The sequence below is a fragment of the Panulirus ornatus genome, chromosome 34, assembly GCF_036320965.1.
Source record: "Panulirus ornatus isolate Po-2019 chromosome 34, ASM3632096v1, whole genome shotgun sequence".
NCBI lineage: Eukaryota > Metazoa > Arthropoda > Malacostraca > Decapoda > Palinuridae > Panulirus > Panulirus ornatus.
This window is the reverse complement of record NC_092257.1, coordinates 13980930-14008768: the sequence shown is the minus strand read 5'-3', so window position 1 is coordinate 14008768 and position 27839 is coordinate 13980930. Positions and strand designations below refer to the sequence as shown.

The window sequence follows — 27839 nt, the reverse complement described above, 5'->3', positions numbered from 1 at the left end:
TCATGCAAACACCAGACGTAAATCTAAGCCGTTGTATGACAGCAGAGTGTAAAGATATCCTCCCCATACAGTATAGATGAATAATTACACACACACACACACACACACACACACACACACACACACACACACACACACACACACACACACACTGACTTAAAAGTAATCCAAACTATCACAGAAATCCTCCATTACCCCGGATTACATTGAATCCCAAATACTTGGAGGTGTGCCAACACAGCGCCAAGTCAGAATCCCCTCCAACCGCTCCTCCTGTCGCTGATTATAATCACTGTTATCATCATTATTCAAAGACCTTGGAAAAACCGTATCCGCTAAAGTGTCCCAGTCTCCACTCTACACACAAACCTCGCCCGGCACACTCTGTACAGAACCTTGCATAACTCGCTCTGCATTCGTAAACAATCTACAACCACCCTCCTCCGACGGCACCGGTAGGTGTTGACATCTGCAGTATTCCTAAACACACTTCTTGTGTATATGTACTGACTGTTCTCAGTCTTTTCTCAATCTTGGGGTATGAATTTTGACCTATTGGTATTCAATGAACAGTATGTTCAAGACTGCGACTTTAGCTATGTTCTCTCCGCTGAGTTCGACAGCAGTTTGCCTTCATACTGAAGTGTTAGAGAAGGAGTAATTTCTTCGGATTTGTTGGCAAAGGTGTGGCAACCTGAATGAGATACTTAAATGACCTTCTGATAGTCGCCGCCTCCCACGTACGCATCTGCAGCAGAAACTTGAGCGTTTAAATCGTATCACCGAAAGGATATAAGTGTACCATCGAGATAGAAGAAAACGTAAGAAAATAATAGAGAACGTTTTGGGACATCAAAATTAAGGTTAGGGACACTAATGAATACGGATGACTTTGGACATTTCCTCTCAGTACAGTTTTAGGGCTTCTAATACATTCACTAAGGTTTTGCAGCAGCGAAGAGTTGGTAATGTAGACAGGGGGGGTCTTCCAGTCGCAGTCGAATTATCCGACCATCAAATTGAGGTTATTGTAGCCTCTTTATATTTCTATTAAAGCCTGGCCTTCATGTGGACTTCAGTCCTTGACTGGAGTCTCCACAGTAAAAACAAAAAGAAATGTTCTACTGTACGTTGATTGATGATGCTCTATCACATATCATGGAGAGCTCTCAAAACTTGTTGGTATCGTATGTCCGTGATGGATGCTATGATAAGGGGTGTTTCTTTTCAGGTCATAAGCTGTGAGAGTCATGACATATTCCCGCCAGTGGTGATGTTCAGGCGCCCCATTCCTTAATGCGGGTAATGATGGCCCTTCCTCCCGGGGTGCGTTTAGTCTGGCCAATATAGGTTACTTGTGGAGTTGCGCACTACCCAGTCACTCAGCGGTATCGGGAAACCACATCCACATCGGCCTTAACTAGAATGTCCCCGAGAGACTGACCTTATCATGCGTAACAACACCAGAGAGAGAGAGAGAGAGAGAGAGAGAGAGAGAGAGAGAGAGAGAGAGAGAGAGAGAGAGAGAGAGAGAGAGAGAGAGAGAGAGAGAGAAGTGCGCTAACTTCTACCATACACTGATTATGCTCGGCTTCACAACGTAAGCAAAGCGGCAGGGGGGGACTTCACATACAAACGATTTAGGGAACGTTCGTTGGCTGCGCAACTGCGTATTAAAGATGAACTACTCCACACCCTGAGTGAGGAACTACAGTTTACCGTTGGAGACGCATCTGCTTACGTTACGGGAGCTGGACTCCGTCAACCCACGGAGACCATTCCGAAGTGCTTGGTCTAATCCCGAAGAAGCTGTCCAGAATGTCTTTTTTTTTGGGTTGAGTCGTCGTGAGTCAGTTCCCGCAACACAACCTTTACAACGTGGTTCTCAACACAACCATTACAAGATGGTTCCCGCTACACAACCATTACAACATGGTTCTGCAACACAACCATTACAACATGGTTCTGCAACACAACCATTACAACACTAATCCCGCTTTTGCAACCTTCGGAACGGCGGTGTCACCCAATGACTCTGACAAAACTGATGCCGCACCACGTCCATGTATGCACTGGTCCAGCTCCTTCCTTAACCATTAGAACCATTAGTTCTACTCCGCAGTTGTTACAACACTGATCCCGCATCACATCCATTACAACATTGGCCCCGCCCCATAGCTATTACAACGCTAATCCCACTCCACCGCCATCACAAAGCTTGTCTCGCTCTACAACCTTCATTACAGTTGTGGATATCATTGCAAAATTATGTCCTAGTTGACTAAAGCTGGACTCTCACTCAGTAATTAAACGTATGGAAATGTATATAGCATGTATAATTCGACCCAATTTCTTATATCTGATAAGACTGCTAGATAACCGGAGCTTTAAGTGGGATTTATCCCATTTTGTACTCCCAGTCAGTCATTGTCTCTGGACCACTGGGAGAGGGATACTGGGAAGGAATCCCACAATCCCCACAGCCACATAACCAAACCTCATTTTGTCAAGCGAAGGAACGCCTTCCTACGTGAGCTAGGCTGACTGCAGCGGCTCTGCTGTGTAGCCTAACGTTCATTTACAATTTGAGCGTCGGGTAAACCAAGGATGGTGGTTCGTTGGGTTCGTCATTACTGTTTGGTAACCCTTTAGCATTCTCTTCTCGACCTTTGGAATCGCTTTTTTATATTCTGTATCAGTGTTATCTTGTTTTCATTTCTGCTGAGAAATGAAGTGGATTCTGATGTATCTTTTTTTCTTATAGTTAGGTACCCATTTTTATAGACCAATCGCTTTGAGAGGATAAAACAGAAGGTTTGTGAGAATTTCATTTCTACACCTAATATCAGGACAGACGCCCTGGTTAATCTGTATCATTCTCTGGAGTATTTCTACGCGTATTAACCCCCTTTTTTGGTAGTATCTTCGGGAGAATCTTGAAGATCCCTTGGGTTCCACTGTGCTTGAAGAACAGCTAAGGGTAGGTACTAGAAGGGCGGTCGCGCCTTAAAGTATCACGAGATTTCCATCACTATCGCTGAAGCCTCCCCCGCTATCTCCCTGAGCGTTGGCAGAGTACGCGTCTCCAGACACAGGCTTAAGTAGTTAGTCGATCCGAACCCCACACGACAGGTATAGGACGTCGAGAGACACCAGAAGCTCGTAGCTTTCCAGAAGGTATGTATTGGATATTGTCCTCAATAGCAGAAAAAAAAAAGAAAGATTTGGTTGGGTTTGGATAATTATTAGTTGGTTTAAACTCCTAACGCAAATGATTGGTTATGGATAAAGTTGAATTTAAGGGGTTTTCTTCCCATCCGTTTTTGTATAGAACAACCTCAATATCGTCCACTGGTCCTTCCCTTGTCATTGTGTTTCCTAAGTGTTTTGAGATGGCGCGCCAGGAACCCTGTACAAATATTACGAGTAAATGAAAATAAGAAATCTTGGGAATCAAGAACAGTAGGGTAGCGTATATATATATATACATATATATATATATATATATATATATATATATATATATATATATATATATATATATATATATATATATATATATATATATTTTATGCTATTCGCCATTTCCCGCATTAACGAGGTAGCGTTAAGAACAGAGGACTGGGCCTTAGAGGGAATATCCTCACCTGGCCCCCTTCTCTGTTCCTTCTTTTGGAAAAAAAAAAAAAAGAAATGAGGGGAGGATTTCCAGCCCCCCCCGCTCCCTTCCCCTTTAGTCGCCTTCTACGACACGCAGGGAATACGTGGGAAGTATTCTTTCTCCCCTATCCCCAGGGATATATATTTTTTTTTTTTTTTTTTTATACCTCGTCGCTGTCTCCCGCATTTGCGAGGTAGCGCAAGGAAACAGACGAAAGAAATGGCCCAACCCCCCCCCCATACACATGTACATACACACGTCCACACACGCAAATATACATACCTACACAGCTTTCCATGGTTTACCCCGGATGCTTCACATGCCTTGATTCAATCCACTGACAGCACGTCAACCCCTGTATACCACATCGCTCCAATTCACTCTATTCCTTGCCCTCCTTTCACCCTCCTGCATGTTCAGGCCCCGATCACACAAAATCCTTTTCACTCCATCTTTCCACCTCCAATTTGGTCTCCCTCTTCTCCTCGTTCCCTCCACCTCCGACACATATATCCTCTTGGTCAATCTTTCCTCACTCATTCTCTCCATGTGCCCAAACCATTTCAAAACACCCTCTTCTGCTCTCTCAACCACGCTCTTTTTATTTCCACACATCTCTCTTACCCTTACGTTACTTACTCGATCAAACCACCTCACACCACACATTGTCCTCAAACATCTCATTTCCAGCACATCCATCCTCCTGCGCACAACTCTATCCATAGCCCACGCCTCGCAACCATACAACATTGTTGGAACCACTATTCCTTCAAACATACCCATTTTTGCTTTCCGGGATAATGTTCTCGACTTCCACACATTTTTCAAGGCTCCCAAAATTTTCGCCCCCTCCCCCACCCTATGATCCACTTCCGCTTCCATGGTTCCATCCGCTGACAGATCCACTCCCAGATATCTAAAACACTTCACTTCCTCCAGTTTTTCTCCATTCAAACTCACCTCCCAATTGACTTGACCCTCAACCCTACTGTACCTAATAACCTTGCTCTTATTCACATTTACTCTTAACTTTCTTCTTCCACACACTTTACCAAACTCAGTCACCAGCTTCTGCAGTTTCTCACATGAATCCGCCACCAGCGCTGTATCATCAGCGAACAACAACTGACTCACTTCCCAAGCTCTCTCATCCCCAACAGACTTCATACTTGCCCCTCTTTCCAAGACTCTTGCATTTACCTCCCTAACAACCCCATCCATAAACAAATTAAACAACCATGGAGACATCACACACCCCTGCCGCAAACCTACATTCACTGAGAACCAATCACTTTCCTCTCTTCCTACACGTACACATGCCTTACATCCTCGATAAAAACTTTTCACTGCTTCTAACAACTTGCCTCCCACACCATATATTCTTAATACCTTCCACAGAGCATCTCTATCAACTCTATCATATGCCTTCTCCAGATCCATAAATGCTACATACAAATCCATTTGCTTTTCTAAGTATTTCTCGCATACATTCTTCAAAGCAAACACCTGATCCACACATCCTCTACCACTTCTGAAACCACACTGCTCTTCCCCAATCTGATGCTCTGTACATGCCTTCACCCTCTCAATCAATACTCTCCCATATAATTTACCAGGAATACTCAACAAACTTATACCTCTGTAATTTGAGCACTCACTCTTATCCCCTTTGCCTTTGTACAATGGCACTATGCACGCATTCCGCCAATCCTCAGGCACCTCACCATGAGTCATACATACATTAAATAACCTTACCAACCAGTCAACAATACAGTCACCCCCTTTTTTAATAAATTCCACTGCAATACCATCCAAACCTGCTGCCTGGATATATATATATATATATATATATATATATATATATATATATATATATATATATATATATATATATATATATATATATATATATAAACAATTTTACATGCGCGCCTGACAATCGAACTCGTGTCTACTTATAACGGTAGGCGGACAGTGTATCAATGGACTAGCGATCGGCAAAACCTCCTAGTTTATGTTCCCCTTCCTAAAGGCTGCTTGTGTGCTACCTCCAGTATCTACAACACTGCTTTACTTGGCAAGATATTGCGTCGTATATAATTATCGTGTGGCCGTTGGCAACGCAATGGTCGATGGCATGCCTGCAGTGTTACTATGCTCCACTATTATGTCGCTATAATTGATATTCAGTGATAGGACTGGTAAGATTGGTCACGTAGCGGCCAGTTGTATTCAGCTGGATTGCAATCCAGGCCTCGTAATACTACAACGGATAGTTAAAGTTTACTTTCGTATTCGTCTAGGTAACATTTTATTAGTACTGTGACTTGTGAGTCACAATGTGATGTGGAACAATGATAGTTTTGATATGAAAGCAAATATGTAGATACATAGAGATCAGTACAAAAATATACATCCCTTCAAAAATAATTCATGATTAGTGTGACCTTTCGTTAAGAAAACAAATGTCAAGTTCAAAGTCTCTGATAAACACCCACTGATAACAATCTAGATGTTTATGTGGTACTGACTGAAACTATGATTTCTCCATGCCCGATAATCAACTACAGAATAAATAATTGCAATAAAAGATAACTCCACTGGGTGGTATTGATTTCACAAAACTCCTCAAGCGCTTCCACACAAATGATACAAATGATACAAACTTTCCTTCGTGGAATGGTCTTGGCCATTCTCATGTGATTTGCTAGCTCGCACGAAAGACTTAACATTTCTTCGACATCGTCTTCGGAAAACATTTTGCTGCGTATCTTAAGTGAATCGATCTTGTTCGTTCTCACAACTTGATAGTAAACTGTCCTTGAGGCCAGGTCCCTAGTGCCTCTTTAACATTCTATCGTCTTGAAACAGAATCACTGTCACGGCTTACTAGGGCGATTCTTCCGTTCTTCCATACAACGAAAGAAAAAGGGATTTTTTTTTTAGTGACCCTGTTATTGAAGACATCTTTGCGCTTCGAAGCAGTTTTGCTCCATGCACCTTTTCCAAAGAGGGCTTCGGTGCAGCTATCTTTTATACGTAGCCTGAAGAGAAGGATTCTGATATATCTAAATATCCAAATATCTGAGTATTCTAAATATTCTATAAATTTTTTCTAGAACTGTCAATTTATTGATAACTTTACATTGATATGCTAAAAGTTATGTAGGTTTTTCATAACTGAAGAGGTGACGGAAATGGCCTTGATTAAACTTCAGTTTTTAGGCTAAAATGTTCTTCATGTGGTAAACACATCGTATCTCCCGTGATTATATGTTAATCAGCTCTTGCGTTCAGCTCAAATGGTGCTCCTGTAATTTTTTTTTTTTTTTTGACCACCGATCGCAACGCAACCCCGTTTTCGTTGTTTGTTTATCTAACGTATTGCTGCCTTCATTCTGCTATACGGTAGACCACCACCTCCAGTTTTCACGAAGAAAGAAAATCTATGTTTGTCTAGACGCCCCAAATTTCAAAATGTTATTTTTGGATTGCTTTCTAAGAAGGATGATGGGCCCGTATAACTCGTGGAACACCTAAGTCTCATATGATGTTCATTGAACATTTTGTATCTCAGATATGCAAACACTCCGTTTGTTAGATTAGCGTCTATGTATCTATCTAATCTATGAAGTGTATTGTGGCATCCAGTGCATATTTGGAGTAGAGTGTCTGTGACTAAATAGTCTAATTTCGTACCTTCTTATGTTCCACTTAAGGAGGCGTAAGCTGGTCAAGAATGTTGCTGCAATTGTTACCCAATGAGATCACCTACATGGCATACATTGCCATTGTTGCTGTCACGGTGATGTGGTTTTACAAGAGGCAGCAAAAGGTAAAGTGTACTTTCGTGATGGCCCCCTGTTCATTCTCGAGGGTAAGTACGCACTACCATCAGTTCGTCTGACATTGCCTCACCCTGGGTTTGCAGGCACCAGTGGAGGTCTGTTTGACCCATTTCTAGAGGCTGTTTACCATACCATTTATCTCAGGTGGTTGTGGGGATGGGGATGGGGAGCATCATCATGGTTCCTTCCGACGTCATTGTCAACTTATATGAAAGAAAAAAAATAATGCTTGTATGCGTCATATAGAATGGTTAATTGTACACTTGACTTACATGAATTCTGGATGATTAAAGGTTGATTTTGATTATATTCTATCATTACAATTCTTGTCATATTTCTTGTTTCTTTTTTTTGTTCATACATTTGGCTCATAGAGTAGAATCAGGGGGGGGGGGCCTTTTTTTCCCTCCACAAATTTTCATCTTTTTCCCCTCGCAGATTTGGCTCATTGAGAAGATCCCGGGGCCCAAAGCACTACCTGTCCTGGGAAATATTTTAGATGTCGTTGGGGAACCTGTGGGTGAGTCACTTGTTTCTCTAAACCACTTATTTTCAACATGAAGATAATTCATGTCCAACAGAATGCTGTTCTTAATTCTATTTGATATTTTGGCAATAGCATATCTACAACGACAAATACCACCCTTTTATAAGAGGCTTCTGTCCTCCTTTATGAAATTCATTTCAAGGTTAGGACATTCCTGTCAAAGACAGTCTTTCCACGTATCCTCCCTCCTCCTCTTAAGGCGTCCAAGCAAATATAGAGAGCTAGTACCTTTAGTTAGTTCCTTGAGCTGGTAACTTCGAACAGAAAATGTTCAATTCTCTTACATTTTCAGAACTTTTTCGAAATGTTTGTGGCTTCTGTGACTTGACTACTGTGACCCGACTTTGGCTTGGTCCAGTTCCCTATTGCCTAATATCACAGGCTAGGAATGTGGAGGTAAGATAACAGACCCAGAATGTTGGAGTGTGAAATTGTGCTGGTAGTAATAGCTTAGTCATCCTTTTAATCTTAAAGTACTTGTCGATTGATCGCTTAGTTCACACATCTACGATTCTACACGTAATGGCTGTCTACTGAACCCCTTTTCCTTTGGTTCATACATACGTTTCCTTGCTGAAACAATCTGTATCCGGTTTTGTTTTGTTTTTTGTCAGAATCGAATGTTTTGCTGAGCTGATGCAATAGTTAGTGTTTCTAGTAAACTATATCTTTGGTTTGTACTTAAAATTGAGTTGACAGTCAGCATATCGACCTTACATTGAAGTCATCTGTATTCTTTCCTTCAGTCACTACAGTATGTTTCTCATCTTTAGGAGCAAAAGCAGCCATATACAAGGCCTTAGAACCTGTGAATATTTGCAGTCTTTTGTATTCTTTTGTATAAGATATGAGATATAACTTGTTTTTGCAAAAGAAGATCTATAGCTTCATTATACACTGACGTATATGAGTTCATGAGGATTACTTGTGCCATCACAATCGGGACAAGAATTTCACAGATTTGATTTAAACCACAGACATTCATACATGTAATTTTGCCTTCGTACAGGTGATCCTGAGTAGCCAGAGGCTCCTGGAGAAGAGTTATGACTATAATTTCCTTCATCCTTGGCTTGGCACTGGTCTCCTTACCTCTACAGGTGAGATTTTGATATGTAGTCTCTCTAAGCTCCTACAAGCTGCTCAGGGTCTTGCATGTAGAACACTTTTCCATACAAACTCCTGCATGCTCGGTAGAGTTCCTTATGCTTTTACTATTTTCCTGTCCCTGATACACCCTATAAGAGGCTCCTGCAGCACACAGGGAGCTGGCCACATCCACCGAATGCGGCCACAGGCGTTAGTTGTCTCCTACAACACACAGGAGTTACATGGGTAATCATCTCCCTTCCTCACTCTCCCCAAGGTATGATTCTGCCGTGACCATATCTGACATCTGTGGCTCTACCATGTGACACACTGTAAGCATCTTTTATCACAGGCAGCAAGTGGCACAGACGTAGGAAGCTGCTGACTCCAGCCTTCCATTTCAAGATCCTCGAAGATTTTCTGGAGGTCTTCAACACCCAGAGCAAAACCCTAATCCAAAACTTGCAGAAGAAAGCAGATGGGAAAGCCTTTAACATATTCCCCTTCATAACTCTTTGCACTCTTGATATCATCTGTGGTTAGTTCGTTTACTATTTGATATTTTTGTTGGTTGTTAGATGTTATTTTGGTCATTAGAATTCATCTTTCTTTTGAAAGATATCTAGACTTGTGGGCTTTCAAGAGGTGTACTAATGAGCGTTGAATCTTTTGCAAATATCAAAATTCTATCGTTAAAGTTCTATACGGTTGCAGTTCAACTAAAGATATATCTAGTATGACATCAAAAGAAAATGAAAAATTGTATGACACATTAAGGTAGTCAAGTGGTTAAATCGTAGTGGACATGTGTGATGAAACTCACTTCTGGCTTGCTTAAGGTTCATTCTGTAATAAGGGTGTTTATGTTTGTGCCACAGAAACAGCAATGGGCTGCAACATCAATGCTCAGGAGGACAGTGAGTTAGACTACGTTCAGGCTGTGTATAGGTAAGTCATGTTCAAAAAATGATCGATGTTTTCTTATAAACCTTCTTGAAAAGAGGGACTAAGTATCTGTTAAAATATTTGTAACATCTTCTGTAGATCATGATATTAGAGAAAATGGATTTAGCTGTATCACTCAGAATCTAAGAGTACCTGTGGAAATATATGGATGTCAAAAATCATAGAAAAGGAGGAAGGTTATGTCTCTGTTTCTAATAAGCAACTTGGAAATTCAGAAGTGCAATACTGTTCTTGTCGGATATTGAATATAGAATGTGCAAAAGTTGTCGGGGATAACAAGATTGAAATTGGCCCCAATAACAACAAAAAGCAAGCATTATCGATAGATATTTCTAATAAAAGTCCTTAGAATTGAGGACCAAGTGATCATACTAGATATAAGCTATGGGATTGGGGTAGTTTTTGACGGGAAATGTAAGTAACACACACACACACACACACACACACACATACATATATATATATATATATATATATATATATATATATATATATATATATATATATATATATATATATATATATATATATATATATATATATATATTACAGAGAATTTGCATTAAGGATGGCAAGGCTACGATCTGTAGCCCTGTACCTCTCTCTCTATATAGCTGGTGTCATCTCACCCAGCTTGAGTTTACCTTGTGTGAGATCTTACTGCTTGAGCTGCACGTACTCTGAATGAACACTGATACGTATCTCATCATTTCTACCTCCAGGATTAGTAAACTGATCCAGCAGCGAATGTCAAGGCCTTGGCTACATCCTGATGTCCTCTTCAAGCTCTTTGGTTATGGCGCCGAGCACGACGCTTGTCTCAAAATCCTCCACGACTTCACTAACAAAGCTATCAGAAGCAGACGCAGGGAGTACGTGGAAGCTAAAAAGAAGAACGTTGCTCCTAGTGATACTGAAATCATCGGTAGGGGATGACACACACTAATGATAAAGATGAAAAAAAACTACGTACATAAATACAACTATTTAGAGAGGCGTGTCTGTGTAGTAAGGAGGAGAGGAAGGGCTTGTCTTTTGTCCTTATGATGATCATTAGATTCCAGGCAATAGATTCATCGACAGCTGCCCTTTGGCAATCAGGTCTTTAGCTAGCATCCGTTAAAGACACAGTGGGCCATAGTATTAAATGTTGTGTACTGTTCTTGTATCTTCCCCCGTCGTATTACCTTTTACCACGATCAAGAAATGTGGCTGCCACATGCACAAGTTAGCTCACCGTTTTGATGGATATTTTGTTGTTAAGAATTCTAGCTGTGCCACTCTGCCGTATATGCAGGTGAAGATGATACCACAACAGAGGAAGATATGGGAATGGCACATGCATTCATAACTGCCCATGCAGGATGACAAAGTTCTTTCAAAAGAGTGGTTGTTTAAGCTGAATGAGGTCTAGGAATTCTGTTTGGTGATACTTAGTAAATATTCAACTCATTAATATGCCTCACAAATACTTTTTTATTGATATGATATACAAACGTATGTGGTAATTCAGATGTTCGGTAATGTAATGGGAAACCAGAATTGTGTTTACCATGAGCAATACAAGTTTAAGATATATAGTATCATGATATTTCTCATTTATGATGTAGTTTGATATGAATATATTACATTTCTATACGTTTTTTTCATATTGTATTTAGTGCCTGGAGAGTAAAAAATGGCACAAAGGTAACCATACTTTCTTAAGTCATTATTGCCTCATTATTTGACTGCTGAAGACCTAACTTAACATTACTTATATGTGTGTGTTTCTTCGTACAATTAGGTAAGAAGAGGCGCCTAGCTCTTTTGGACCTCCTGATGGAGTACTCGGAGAAGGAGAGGTCACTCTCTGATGAAGACATACGTGAGGAAGTAGACACATTTATGTTCGAAGGTCACGACACAACAGCTGCTGCTGTCAACTGGTCACTCTACTTGCTTGGCCATCACCCAGAGATCCAGGTAGAGAGGCTGGTGTACAAGGGAATGTTCCTTCTGTGGATTATTTGTGTGAATACTTCATAATGTTACTGATATACATGGAAAGTATTTAACATATGACACTTTGATGAAAGCTTTCAGAAATAGTCTGTATGTTCGGTTGACACTAGTCTATCCTCTTGTATGCATGTCGATTTTTTCCCCCCCGTACCCGAAGCATTCGAGATTTTGGCATCCATGCAGGTGTTGTCTTTATCCTCACAGAATGATAGATAAAGAATATTAAGGTACTTGTCTTTCGACCATTTACGGGCAAGCAGACGTCTGTATCTTTCTGTCCAGTGGTAATCTTTTCGAACTCTTCCTTCTTATTTCTTACCTGTACTTAACTTTTTTTTACAGTGCTAAGGCAAACTCTCAATCTCAAAAAAAAAAAAAAAAAAAAATCTTGGGCTGTTCTTCCCGTTCTGTCTTATTTTCTTGCCTTGTTTCTATGTCTAATTTGTGGCTTGGTTTTGATGAAGACTTTCATATGACTCGAATCTCTGTCGGAGAATGACGAATGCAGGAAGGAACTATCTGTAACTGTGTATTGCGTTCGCTACCGATCTCAAAATCATGTAAAAGTAACTTACTGGCTTTTGAGACTTTTCCAGGTGATAACCTGAAACTGTTTAGATAACGGAGCTATGCATTTCTCTTCAGGCTCGTGTACATGAGGAGCTCGATTCCTTATTCGGTGATTCGAACCGTCCAGTGAGTATGGATGAACTCCGAGAGCTGAAATACACCGAGAACTGCATCAAAGAAGCACTCAGGCTCTTCCCCTCGGTGCCCTTCTTGGGTCGAGAGCTGAAGGAAGACGTAATCCTGGGTAGGGAGAACATATTTCTTATATTATTATTATTATTATACTTTGTCGCTGTCTCCCGCGTTTGCGAGGTAGCGCAAGGAAATGTTTAAATCATGGTTGTATTTGAGGCTCCGACAGCCTAAGGCTTTTTCGTTTCCAGCAGCAGGGAAATATGGTCCTCTTATATAGATAGTAGTCTGTATAAGGGGTTCAGTGGAGGTATGAAGGTATGAGATGACCCATATGTTATGAGACGAGAAGATTTAACGAGTTTACGAGAATATTAGGCGTATTGTGGATGGGGATGCTATGCAAATGGTTGCGTATCACGTATAGTGGATGTGACGTGTGAGAAAATGGGACTGTGAATGGAGACTCCAGTTTCTTCTGATGACTCAACTTAGTGTGAAGATGAATCGTAGTGAAGCACTGTTGCTTCAGATTACTCAGTGTGGAGATGGAATATAGTGAGGCACTTCAATGATGAGGAAAACTTGTTTACTTTCTTGGTGCAAAGTGTAAGTTTGGGAAGCAAACGAATCCCTGTTTTGATTGTGAAGAAAGTGTAAGGTAAGGTCAAGATGTGTGAAATGTGGCTCCTACCTTGTATGAATTTGGATATTACATCATATTAGTTTTTCCTTGTTATTGAAATCTTACAGACAATTACCGTGTTCCTGCGGGCACGGCTATCATTATTGCCATCTACTGCCTGCATCGCAACCCAGAACAATTTCCAAACCCGGAAATATATGATCCTGACCGATTTTTGCCAGAGAATGCCCTCAAACGTCATCCATATGCGTATATCCCATTCAGTGCTGGGCCTAGAAACTGCATCGGTAAGTTTATCAAATGTTCAATCATATATATATATATATATATATATATATATATATATATATATATATATATATATATATATATATATATATCGTTAATGAGATAGTTTTCATTAGGGTGCTCAGTTGCCCATGTCATATCGCCTTAGAAAAACGAAAACTGAATAGAAGAGTTCACTTAATTCTCATAGATAACTTACAGTTATACTTACCTCTTTTATTGATGAAGTCTGTTTACATTTCCAGGACAGAAATTCGCAATGATGGAGGAAAAGATTCTGCTGAGCAGTATCCTCCGGAGTTTTAGAGTCGAAAGCGTTACCCGCTCAGATGACCTCAGAGTGCAGGGAGCGCTCATTCTCAGACCAGAGACTGAAAATGTTGTTAAGCTTTTCCCTAGAGTATAAAGCCAGCACATACACACACGTACACACTGAGGTAGTTCAAGAAAGAGAAGGTAATGAAACTGTACATAATATAGTTAAGAAGTACATATACAGAAGTTAAGAGTATTCATAGAGTTTTGAGAGACTTGGGAGGTTGATGCAGCACCACCAGAGGGCAAGAGACAAACACTAACAGACGTTTTCAAGAACGTGAACATTGTGGCTAGAATTCTTAAAACTGCCTGTTAAACGCTGATGTTTAAGTGTAGGGTGTTAAAGCATACACAACAAAATAGATATAAAGAGAAGATAAGGAACAAATGCATCCGTTATATACAATATTACTTTTAGATAGAATTTCACTTTTAGACAGAATAATACTTTTGTTCTTTATATATACATTTAAATGTATTGGAGAGATACCTGAAATGTTATTGCATGTTGATGGTTTTGAGGAGGAATTATGAAGAACATTGTTCATGACACTGGTTTTGTTTGTGATGAATTTTGAGTAAGGTTATATAGACAAATTTTGAAAATTTCACAAGATTAGTGCTTTTTATTAACCAGTCTTTCTTTTCTGGAAACTTGTCTGAACAATTAAGATACAGGAAATGTTTTCTTAAAGTCTCTCACACGAAAACAAAAAGCACTGCAAATAAACTAGCTGCCCCCAAAACACTCATTGGAATCAGTTTTGGACAATAGAAAAATTCCTTTAGTACATTGTATAAACAATCATTGAGCCGCTCCAACCTATGCTACACTTCAGCAGCCTATCACCCACCCTGTCAAAAGCAAAAGTAACGAGGCTGCAAACCTTATAAAACAGAAAATGAATCAAAATCACTTCTATTGCAAGCTCACCCTAACATACGCGGCCCTTAATTCTTTACAACAACATTAAATCTCTCACCCAAGCAACGTGATAACCAACTATCACCTATGAAGTCAGCTGCGTTTCGTACTAATCCTGCCTTTGTGGCAACGTTTTTGCTGCGGGTGCTCAAAATGGAGGTTACCCATCCCCAGGTAGAAATAAACAGCTCATCTCTTCTTCAAGCTTGAGCATTTTATTCTCACAGATCCTCCCTTCCTCTACCGAACACCACACTAAACAAAGCATACATCGAAATGACCCCAACACATACAACCTCCCTTCCATCCAAGTACTGAACTCCAACCCGCCCAAAATACACCCATTTGGAAATACACTCACCAGACCCTTATGAATTTCTCTCTCGTCTGCATGCTGGATAACCATCCATCTCTCGAATATCAAAAACACCGATTCAACATTTAGAAGTGCCCCACAATGAACACAGGAGACCTACTCAGTTGCCCTGAGCAAAATGACACACACACACAACCTCAAGTTAAAATGTTCCGGAGGCAGTCAAGGTTCGCGATCTGGAGCCCCAAATCAACAGACGGGTCAAGTACCGCTAGGAACGCGGACGCGACCCATAGAGAGAACGCTTTTCCTCAAGTGTTGGTCTTAACAGACAATGTCTCGCGACGACGACAGAACAGCAATCCACAACCATTTTACAGGATTCTATGACAAGTGCGGAGCCACACGTTCATAGGTGGACGGAAACAGCATCTCTTAGCGGCTGGGATGTTTACTAATGTACCTGCGCTTTAAATCCCTCAATGATTCCCCATCCTAAGGGGAAATGGAAACTCCTACGACATCTATACTTGCTGAAGCAGGAATAGGCTACAACAAGCTTCCCTGCGGAAGGATAGAGAAAGAAAGGACTGTAGAAAGAACTACTGCAGGAACTGCAGCAGTCATCCCTCACACCGTTTTCTGTCGTTGCCTCTTTAGCTCGGCGATCAACGTATCACAGCCGACTCGTCCACTATTGTTGACCAGTTTTCGAGATGTGCAGGTGTCCCTCACTTTGCTTTGCTCCTCTTCTACCGGTGAGTGTCTTTGCCTGGGGATAACAGGATTTCTAGTCATTCCTTTTTCATTGTTTAAGATTCTTTTTTTCTTATTGCCATGGAATCACCTGCCTACGACACCTTCAATGTTATACTTCAATGTTATGGAATCACTGCCCACGACATCTTCAGTGCTAAGGAGGCCCATTCTGTTCAGCCCTATGCTTGTACTTTCCTTTTAATGTCTTTTCATTTATATTCAGTCCTCATATGTCAAGCTCGGTTTTATGAGACATAAGTGTGTGTGTGTGTGTGTGTGTGTGTTGGGGGGACGAGGTATTTAGGGTTTTTGTGCCGGTAGCTCGTTTTTTTTATTGACATTGAGCTCGGCTGCCTGATTTCGATACCGCGTCGGGTTTCGATTCGCCGAATTGGGTTGCCTACCTGGTGATCCCATGGTGGTGGTGGAGAGGAGGTGTCTCATTTCCCGTCGCGTCTTGGCTGGTTCCCCGACGGTCTTCGGGCATTCTGCCTCCTGGTCCTCCTGCACTTGCTGGTCGTCTTGGGGAATGTAAAACCGGGTCGAACCATTCAGGCCGCCCCGTTCGAGCGCGCGGCACCTTAGAGACAGGACTTCCTTTCGTTGACTCTAACTACTCATGAAGCACTGTATCAAACGATGTTTGGGACGTGGTAGTCTTGAGCGAGCAGATTAGTTCACGGGCATCATGCGTTTTGAATAAAGTTTGTGAGGGAAAGGGGACTTGTTCTGTTTTGTTGGTCCTGATGCTTTCCATTCAGCTTAGGTGCAGTGGTGAACGTCCCGGCCATTACAAACTAGGTTTTTCAGTCCTTCATAGCCCGTATATATATATATATATATATATATATATATATATATATATATATATATATATATATATATATATATATATATATATATTTATCCCTGGGGATAGGGGAGAAAGAATACTTCCCACGTATTCCCTGCGTGTCGTAGAAGGCGACTAAAACGGGAGGGAGCGGGGGGCTGGAAATCCTCCCCTCTCGTTTTTTTTTTGATTATCCAAAAGAAGGAACAGAGAACGAGGCCAGGTGAGGATATTCCCTCAGAGGCCCAGTCCTCTGTTCTTAACGCTACCTTGCTAACGCGGGAAATGGCGAATAGTATGAAAGAAAAGAATATATAGGAGGACGCTGAACTTAGGGGTGACCGCACACAGTCAATGAATTTCTCCCTCCACGCCACAAATTGCTACCGTGTGAAAGTTTAAACATCGACGCCACTCGTACTTTCTGCATCACCCTCCACGTACGCGTGTCGCGTCCCGGGAGAAGCGCTGACGACGGACGGCCTCTATGGGCCAGCGACCTCTGGTCCCTTGTGTGGAACACCCGTGAATATGCCACCTTTTAGAACTCCAGGCCTTAAATATCCTAGCGAATTGCGATGATAATTGGTACTGTTGAATACCACAGACGTCTCTTCTCTATGTAGGAAACGTGCAGAGTATATGGGAAGACAGGTAATAGAATTCTAGCAAGAAGAACGGTACAGCACACCTGCTTGACAAAATTGACCCGTGACAGACGGAACTACGTTCAATGTTTATCTGCACTTCTTCATAAGCAACTTTTGGTTTTGATAAAACGTTAGAAAACTTAAAGCCCGTATTATTGTATTTGTAAGGTCACTCATAATATGTTATGGATGCTTGCCAACCCACAGATGTCCAGAACCATGATGCAAAGCAATATATGAATAACTAACGGGCAATTGGAAAACAAATTATTAGTTGAATATCATTCTTCCCTTCCCGCCCCTCTCCACACCAGTCCCCTTCTCACTTAAGTACAGCTCACTTTACCTTTTCATAACAACCCTCATATGACGACCATTTTCACAGTTTGAAGTTCTGAAAGTAAAGTGATAGCCCCTGATTCTCGGGAGGGCGTCTGATCTCGAGCACTTCAGGGGAGTGAGTTGTCACACGACTAGCGGTGCGGTGCACGAGCACTCTTCAACGGAAAAACGATTCTTGACATGCAAAGTCTTGTCGCTCTAACCAAAGAAGTCTACATGAAAATGGAAGCTTGGCATGCAGTAGTCTACTTCCAACTGCCTTCAGTCCTCAGCAGAATCTGAGACAATATGGACGCCAGATTGTGAATAATCTATATACAATACTTAATGATGTTGGTCATTCAATCGAGAGGTCTTGCCTGTGGAAAGACGTATGCCAAGACTCCTGTAGGAGGTCTGCAGGTCTATCAGCCCAAGTTCTGCGATAACAACGACCCCTTATATGCCGTACAAAACAATGCTTCATATTTCACATGAAACAGTATCTTTACTTCTACATTTGTGATAAGTCAACAAAATCACAATAAACACTTTACAAAATCTTGCCACTTGATGTTAAAGCGTCGAGTGATTACGGTCAGACTTTCCTTTCTGACACAAACAGTACTCTCTTACCCAGCTACCGTGTGTGCCTTGTGTTTTTCACGATGTAGCCTCAAGACGTCTCTGTGAACTGAGAGCCGCCGTCGGGGAAGAAAACAAGTGTACTACGAGTATACTCCTCTCAGCCAGAACTCTTTCTCTTCCTAGTGTCCCATAGGCTGCTAAGAGGAAGAGTAAAGTAAATGCTTTGAGCCTCAGACGCAGGAGATGTTGAATGAAATGATCGGTATAATCTTAAGACGAACTCTCAGTAAAGCTTCACGGCGCCTCTCGTGTATTTCAACGTTCCGTGGACTGTCACAAAGCGTCGTGGGTATCTTATTAATTTCTAGAATGATGAACTGTTCGTTCCATTGTTTCTTCTTGTCTTTCTCTCCCCTACTGTCTGTTGTCTTACTTGAGCGGTCAGTGCATTGCCAAACAGTGTTTGACTTAGGCCACAAAATACAACTAAATCGATGGCATCCAACCCAGTAGATCTCTAGTATTTCCAGCGACATCTCATCTTACCAAACATAGTCCATTACCATCTCTAGCCACACGCACCATCATCACGTATAGTTACCATCACGTTACATTGTAATTAATAACCAAATTTATTCATAATTAAGTCATTTGTATTTGAAACTTTCTCGTCTACTTTCCCTCGAATAGTTTCACGATAATTACCCCTGAATCGTGGCTGTCGAGTTGAATTGTCAACACTAACCATCCACTGTAGCCACATTCGAATCTTTATCTGTTATTTATACTTGCGGACTGAGACGTCACTAGTGGCGGTCGTTTAACTGTTACACTGCTTAGCACACAACTGTGCTGGTTCGAACGTCTAAGGAGCATGTGTGTGTGTGTGTGTGTGTGTGTGTGTTGCAGCTCTGCTTTCTTCGCTGGTAACATCAAAACTGCACGATTGAACGTTCCTCACTGACTGATACCCCCATTTTGATTTAATGCCGTGATCTCTCTCTCTCTCTCTCTCTCTCTCTCTCTCTCTCTCTCTCTCTCTCTCTCTCTCTCTCTCTCTGAGGATCATCCTTGCATGGAATCTTTCAAGACGCTCAAGCATAGCCATATGACAGCTTCTGACAACACCAAACAACGCAGGTATAGAGACATATCAGAAGGAAGAGACAGTATTGCTAAAACTAGCAGATTTCACTGGAGTGGAGCACCAACTGTTGTTTACAAACGCGCACCCCTAGCAATCTCTCCTCACTTTCACGGTAATGATAATGCCAGACAGACACACGAGTGCGGTAACGTATTGAATAAGTCTATACAACTATATACACGTATATGAAAATGGTGCCACATGCAGCTGTGTGTAAGGGTTTGTGTATTTAATCCATGTTTTTATCTTTTAGTTCGGATCTCAAACTCATCAGCGCAATGCGTCGGTCCGACCTTTGGGTATGATAATGTGACCTTTAACCTAACCCGTGAGAATCAGGTCAAAAGACAAGATATTGTAATATAAGAGCTACTGTAGTCCAACTATTGTAGACAATTCTATGGAGGTGTAGATAGACGTCTTCGCAGGCGACGTAATTGTCGGTTCGGTCTGTTGTGGGCCGCGGGGGAACCATCCACGTTTGCCATGTGATTCATATTGATTCATGAGCTCCCTGAGCCAGTCCATCCTCATAAGTATGACTGGAGGAATCCCCAACTTTAAATTCCACAGATTTTCTTTTAAATTTTTGTCTCAGGCCCGCCGAAGCCAATGGGATTTACATAGACATCGTACACGGAAGATATTTGTAGGAAATAGATACGGCCAGTGATAGATATGAAAACAAATTCTGATAGTTAATGGTTATCACTTACCTATTCATTATCAGAATACAACAGGATTGCATATGAACAAAATTCTATCACCTAAACCAACGCAGTAACCAAGCCAATACGTTCGTTAAAAGGGTCATACATATACAGTATGTATGGTCTTAGAATCATCTTTAAGATGATTCGGTTGTCGGATATAGTTTTACGACGACGGTCTTAGTGACACTGGCAGTTGATAGCTCGAAGACCCAACCAACCAACCAAACAGCCAACCACGTGAGTTGAGGCAGAAGCACATCCGGAGTAAGAGCCCATCGCATCAGCAGATCCAGCTTGTCCACTTTCTACTGTCACGTCCCGCTGGTTGGTGTCACAACACGCAGTTCTCGCCAAAACATAATGACCAGTCCAGTGAAAGCGTACACGTATGACCATATCACACACACACACACACACACACACACACATGTATATATATATATATATATATATATATATATATATATATATATATATATATATTACATTATTATTTTTTTCATTATACTTTGCCGCTGTCTCTCGCGTTAGCTAGGTAGCGCAAGGAAACAGACGAAAGAATGGCCCAACCCACCCTCATACGAATGTATGTACATAAACGCCCACACACGCACGTACACATACCTATATATTTCAATGTGTACATACATATACATACACAGGCATATACATATACACACATGTACCTATCAATACATGCTGCCTTCATCCATTCCGCCGCCACCCCGCCACACATGAAATTGCACCCCCATCCTCCGCATGTGTGCATGAGTCGTCGGGGAAACGAAACACGCAAAGTTCCCAACTGCACTTTCGTGTGATGATCACATCACCAAGGGAGATAGAAGAAATATAACAGTTAGTTGATATACGAAGAGACGTAGCTGGGACGCCATTTGGTAAAGATGAGGTGGTTTTTAACCTGACAAGGTGTGCCTTGCATGTGCTTAAATATACGTCCCCGCCAAACAACCCAAGCTTCGCGACGCTTGGTAAGATAAGTCTGGTTTAGTTTGGTTGATAGGTTTTATACAATCTGTAAATTTACGTTAGACTTTGCCACTGTCGTATACTCTACGTTGACGTGGGAGCCACCAGCTGTAGGTTCCCTGGCTCTTGTGTACGTATCAGATAAACAAGAGCATTAGAGTGACGCTCATATCAACCTCATTTGCGACAACCTTATATTCGTTGTGTGTTATATGCAATAAATGAGTTCGTCTGTGCTTAGCGGACTGTCGTTATATAAGTGCAAAGAGCACCTCATTATCTTGAATATCTTTATTAAAGTTGTATGAATGCTTTTCAGGCACTAGACATTCGCTTCAAATCAACAAGTTACCAAGGGACCCATATAATGAGCTAGTGGGAAACGGTGTTTGAGATGGCACCGAAGTGACCGGCATGTGACGACGCAATCGCTGTATGACTAGGTTCGGGAGCTAGGGTTCGTCCTTATGCTGTAAGATACTAGGCTTCAGTTTGACACCGAGTAAGAAACCCCCCCAACGGAAAGCTATAACAAAGACAGTAAACTGTGCTATTTGCCGTAGCTGTTTATTTTAGGATATTAATCTAGAAATATATATATATATATATATATATATATATATATATATATATATATATATATATATATATATATATACCATAGGTTACAGTTTTACAGAATTTAAGAGGGGTCTGTTTCTAACACACTGATACTATACAACGACCCTATACTCGAGAGAAAGTGTGCGTGTTTTCCGTGCACGAGCATTCATGTAGCGTAGACGACGAGGGCGGCACAGCCAGTGGGTGGTCATGAAAGGTTGCCACAAACCCCAACACCATATATATATATCAGGGTCCATCCTCCGACTCTTACTTTTACTACAGAGGTTCTCCTGAGGAGATGCGACAGTGGTGAGGTTGGCCGGAACACTTCTACAGTAGAATCAAGCTTTATCGTGAGTGAACTTTGCAAGTGCATGGCCCGAAAACGTCTACTGGGACTCCAAGGAGTGCTCATGGATTTAATCGAACTCGGCTTTTTGTGTGGTGATTCTGTAGAGTAAAAAGTGGAGAACGATTAACGATCAATTCATATTATGATCAAGGTTGCTAGGTTATGAAGCAGGTAGGCTCGTATTACAAGTAGCCTACGGAACTTGACGTCCATCAGAGGAGTTGCTCAATAAATGGGTACTTTGCGTATGCTTGGTCATATATATATATATATATATATATATATATATATATATATATATATATATATATATATATATATATATAGGTGTTTGTTATAGAACTGCTGAGGTAAGATCGCAGGTGAAAAGCCTCCTATGACGGAGCTTGCTCTACAAATGGAATACTGTTTCGTTGAAGCATTTACGCCAAACCAACTCCTTGCTGCTGGAAGTAGAGACTGGTGTGAACCAAAAAACAGTCTTTGGTTCAACATTTGTATACAATGAATGTTATAAACGTATATACACCAGTTTAATCAGACGAAGGCAAGACAATGGTGTCCTGTGGCGATGAATTAGTTGAAGACAACATCGATGTCTATATCCATATCTGGGCATATTAAGAAAAGCGAGGTTATTCAGTCGATGATCGGTCTTGTGATTATGTAGATATGATTTAAGGTGACGATGAGCACTGGATATGAACGCAGCGTTGACGATGGAGACTGACATGATCGGCAGAGTGAGGAAGTTGACATCGATGACCTAGTACAATCCAGTGTTGTAGCGACGGCGTCGGGTAAGGTATAAGGGCACCTGGGAACAGGTGTCGATTTAATGCCTCCGGATTTACAATTATCAGATGATGCGGGTCATGGGATAAGAGGCCCGTATTTTTCTTGAATGCTGTAATAGATGTTATTCATCCGGTTATCAAAGTGCGGGAGGAAGTGCAGAGAAGTTTGCAGAGGCTGTCGTCAAACTGAGTGATGCGATGGGTGATAAAAGTGCACTTGGTCGGTGATAGCGCGTTTGTGTCGTCGTGCACTACAGTGAATAATCTAGTTGGTTTCATACTCTTATTTCTACTGAAGGACGTGTCGTAGGGTTTAGACTGTAGTCCTTTATACACTGATATCAAGAATATTTCAGAAGGCGACTGCTGGTGTGGGGGCAGATGATGATTTCAAGAGCAGATATGGAGTGGAGAAATGATGCATCATCGTGGTTAGATTTCTCCTGGCTTGAGATGATATAGGATGCCTTACGACGGTTGGAAAACATGCGATGACTTGGTACACGCTCTCACTTCCACGGTTCCATCTTGTCCCTTGCAATTTCTTCTGCAATTGGGTATATGTGTCGGTTCTCTGATACGCGTATTTACGTCAGGAATATAACCAGACTTATTACTTATGCCGTCGCATCCTTCGCTATTCGTTTTGTAGTGGCAGTTGGTCCACACTGTTCATTCTCCACATAGGGTCGGTCGATGAATTGGGCACCTATCAGGCTCTCTCTCTCTCTCTCTCTCTCTCTCTCTCTCTCTCTCTCTCTCTCTCTCTCTCTCTCTCTCTCTCTCTCTCTCTCTATGTATATATGTATTGCATATAAATCACAGTGATGAGCGTACTCTAAGTATTTGCCGATAACCACGAGGAAAAACGAAACACGATAGTCTGAGTGCACTTTCGTGTATTATATTTCCACGGAAGAATGAGGAAGGGGAAATGTGCTGTTTCTGTTCACCTGCGTGTGACTCTCGTACTCGAGTTTGGCATCGGGCTTGTCGTGTTACTCGGTCAAAATATATAGATGTCCAGTTTATACAAACCCTTGCTAATTATTTATATAGAAACACAAACGAGCACTCAGAACAATCACCAGCTACCTTCCAAAAGCATTCAACACCTGCAGAGCAGAAATTCTCATACAATCTCGCCTCAGTATGCTTATTACTTATTGCATTGCAACAGTACTAGACATTTCTCATTCCAAAACATTTACAAATCACATCTTCAAGTAAAAAGAGAAAGCTTTACCCCTTTTTTAAACTTCATCAGACTATCCTGCCCTCCCCACTATAAATGCATTAAAAAATTACATTAGTTTTCATATTCACTTTCTCACTTCCAGGTTAACCAGCAGCATGCGAGTCTTACTAGGAGCGGCCGTGTTGTTGGTGGCCACTATGTCGGTGCTGGCATCCGTAAGCTTAATTTTTCATTTATGTTCGAAGTAGATTTTTCCATCATATCTTTCCGGGGTATTCAAATATTGCTTGATAAAAGATATCCGTCAGTTACCAAAGAATTTAGATAATCTCTACTCCTTGCAGTTACCCTCTTTTTTTCAGCGAAATTACCATAAGTAGAATAGTTAAGAGATTGAAATGTCTTGAAATCTTTCTGTTTCAGGACATTTCGTTAGATTTCTTACTATAGAGATTGTATATCATTATTGTTAATGTTCGTTCTAAAGCACAGGAGGCAGTGTCGAACTAACTTGGCCAGTAGAAAGCCATCTTTCTTGACAGCATATTGTGTAGAGACTGCCTTACTTAATCACCTTCACTGCCATCATTTTCAGTCATCACCCTCACTACTACCACCACTTTACTGACCTTAGAATCTGAGAATTGTAAATTACCCGAAAATCTTATCCACTGTCACATTAAATCACTGAGCTCCTTTGTTCATATCATATAAATGACAGCTTTGACCGCGTTACAGGAATATCACGTCGAAGACGCAAATGGACTCCTGGATAGGTTCGAAGCTCCCACACACCGTCAGATTGACTATGACTACAGGGAAGGCATCGAACTTCAGCCCCAAGACGATATTGGCTTCTTCCAAGGTAACAACCTGCCTCGCCCTTCAGGCCTGAATTCCTTGGGTGAATTCAACAGCCTAGTACCCTCAGATGGGTTCGAACCCGTGCCTCCTGTGGGAGGACCACCACCTTTCACTATCCCCGAGTTAAGTGCACCTAATCACTTCCCGGACTTCGGTCCTCAGGCCCCTAGACCACCACCAGCACCTCCAAATTCTCCAGCCTCACACAGTGACACTCGAGAACCAAACCTTCCAACAACAGTCATCGTCGGACCTATATTCCAAGGTAGCACATCATCTTCCCCACAGTCTGGCATGTAGCTTTAAATCACACAACAGCTTTTTCCTTGAAACCATAATTCCCCCAGTTTTCCATCCATTTTATATTTTTTCGTCGGTCAAGTTATTGCCTTTGAGTGAATATTGTGATATTGAGTATAAAACATGTACAACAGCAAATAGCTGCAAATGAACATTTGATTGTCTCACTCACACTTAAGATTCTAAAACAGTTAAAAAAAAAAAAAGGCCACTCTCGACATATCTTGTTTTCCAGGGAACAGACCGAAGCGTCGACCCAACCGTCGACCAGGTCGGATACCTCACCGCCGACCCAGCATCCGTGGTAGACGAAGGCCCCAGAAACAGCTCGTACCCAAGAGAGAGTCCACAGATGATGGTCCTGCTGCTGGAGGCATTGTTCGCGCTACTAATGGTGGCCGTGGAAAAACTAATGGCAATCGTAGCCAAGAGGAGGGAATATCTGGGTTCTTGAAATCCTTCCGACGTCTGATTCACAGGGTGATCTAAAGCTGCGAGCGGTCCATGGGAAAGGCCGACGACATTAGCATCATTGATTTCGTTACAACACTACACAGTTATGTGAGTGTGGCTGTGTGATGTTTGACACAAAGAGTACCTGTATGTTGATGTGCTCACAGAATACCCTTATGTATAGTATACACATGTGTGTCTGATGAATTTTACCGAAAATGATATCACTGACTTTACTTTTAGATATGAAAAATGATTTTTCTTACGCACGAGTACCGTGAGACAAATATATACTTACACCCTGAACATCTCTTGTTTCAAGGTGTTTAGAAAATTCATTATATATATATATATATATATATATATATATATATATATATATATATATATATATATATATATATATATATATATATAATGTGTGTGTAAGTAATTACACATTTGTCCAATGCGGAGAGGTGTGCGATTACTATATAATTGTGTGTCACTTGGTGACAGTTTTATACTCGCGAGTGTGTGTATGCAATTGGCGCAGGTCGCTAATTAAGTATTGCAGATTGTATTTAGTAAACCCTGTAGAACATGTATTCCATTCCACATATCTAGCAATATTAAATAAATGTTAAATTTGTTGGCATATATACGTATATTTTCTACTCATGCTACAAATGACTAGGTCCAGTTTCATCCTTTGATTTCATCGATATCTCTTCGTTCTTCATTTTCCAAACAAAAGCATGGGATATACTTACCCTCAACTACCAGTATGATCATGAACTCAATGGTCATCATCCAAACAAGTCTAAGCACAAGGAAGAGAAGTCATCCCTTTTCCGATCTGATTGCTCATCATACTAAAAGTTCCTTCACCTAACTATTAACCGGCTTAATTAATCTAAGAATTGGTAGAACCTTTAAATGTCAACAGAACCTATGAGTAAGTACCTTCCCCAAAAATCGGCAGAACTTAGAAAACCCTCACTTAACCACCTTTAGAACCCCGAGAACTATCCAAACTTATGTCCTGCATGAAGAAAGGGGAAATGACTTTAGTTGCTCGTCTCTAATAACAGGTGTTGTTCGTCGCCTCTGCATCTGTGGTAACCTGGAAGACCAGAATGCACAATTGTCCCATGATGTCTAACAGCAGTTTAAGCACTGGCTTGGTGAAACACCAGTTCATGGTGAACGTACCTTACAAAGACAGTCACTAAATTTAGGTACATACTTAAGTGTGCAGTCTTCGTGCAGTAGATTATCAAGAAGTACCCATAAAATTCAGTAAGAGATGTCGTACATCACTGCACAATACAGCACATAAGTTTCATTTTCATTATTTAATGATCCAATTAGTACAAAGACTGTGCAGTGAAGAGTTTTTGATATGACATAGTACAGATCTTAGAGTAAAGAAAAACATAGAGACAGACGAGAAACAGTCCAGTGGTCACACAGCACCCTGGCATTTAAAGTAAATGAAGTAAGAACAACATACACTGTTAAGAGATAAAGCACTCAAGGAACTTTATGGTTATCAGCATATATATATATATATATATATATATATATATATATATATATATATATATATATATATATATATATATATGTTTCAGTTATAGATAGGAAAGCACCAAGGGCAAACTTTTCTCCCCAAATCATTGAATTGATGGCTTTACCTGACTTTTATATATACGTCCATGACAATCATATACTTTCTACCGTAACTGATTTCATTGCAAGCTCTACAAATTATCAATGAATAGCATATTTTGCTTGTTGAGTGATATTTTCTCTATTATCTAAAGAAAATATTGATAAAATAACAAAAGTCTCGTACATTTGACACAATCTTGTTGCCATGGGTCCACCTGATAGAAAGTTACCTGATGACCCTTAGGTATTTAAAGCTCGTATACAGATACCTTAGATATGTAATGATAAGAATATAATACTATA

The 27839-nt window shown here is 41.0% G+C and overlaps 2 protein-coding genes across 4 annotated transcripts; both read left to right on the top strand.

Moving 5' to 3' along the window:
- Positions 1–322: 322 nt before the first annotated feature.
- Cyp4c3 (Cytochrome P450 4c3) lies at positions 323–14685 on the top strand. 2 transcript variants are annotated; one of them, XM_071682439.1, is made up of 12 exons: positions 323–455; positions 7381–7496; positions 7948–8029; positions 8349–8452; positions 9066–9156; positions 9498–9683; positions 10024–10093; positions 10834–11036; positions 11898–12076; positions 12761–12929; positions 13571–13750; positions 13997–14685. In XM_071682439.1, the coding sequence occupies exons 2-12, from the start codon at positions 7401–7403 to the stop codon at positions 14155–14157; spliced, it is 1521 nt and encodes a 506-aa protein (XP_071538540.1). In that variant the 5' UTR covers positions 323–455; positions 7381–7400; the 3' UTR covers positions 14158–14685. The 2 variants fall into 2 exon arrangements, with proteins under 2 accessions (XP_071538540.1, XP_071538539.1); XM_071682438.1 differs by lacking the exon at positions 323–455 and adding an exon at positions 3039–3177.
- A 7499-nt stretch (positions 14686–22184) lies between these two features.
- Positions 22185–26227, top strand: LOC139760031 (uncharacterized). Of its 2 annotated transcripts, none has more exons than XM_071682770.1 (4): positions 22185–22269; positions 24406–24478; positions 25002–25392; positions 25663–26227. In XM_071682770.1, the coding sequence occupies exons 2-4, from the start codon at positions 24419–24421 to the stop codon at positions 25914–25916; spliced, it is 705 nt and encodes a 234-aa protein (XP_071538871.1). In that variant the 5' UTR covers positions 22185–22269; positions 24406–24418; the 3' UTR covers positions 25917–26227. The 2 variants fall into 2 exon arrangements, with proteins under 2 accessions (XP_071538871.1, XP_071538872.1); XM_071682771.1 differs by having other exon boundaries at positions 25002–25128; positions 25663–26217.
- The last annotated feature ends 1612 nt before the right edge of the window (positions 26228–27839 follow it).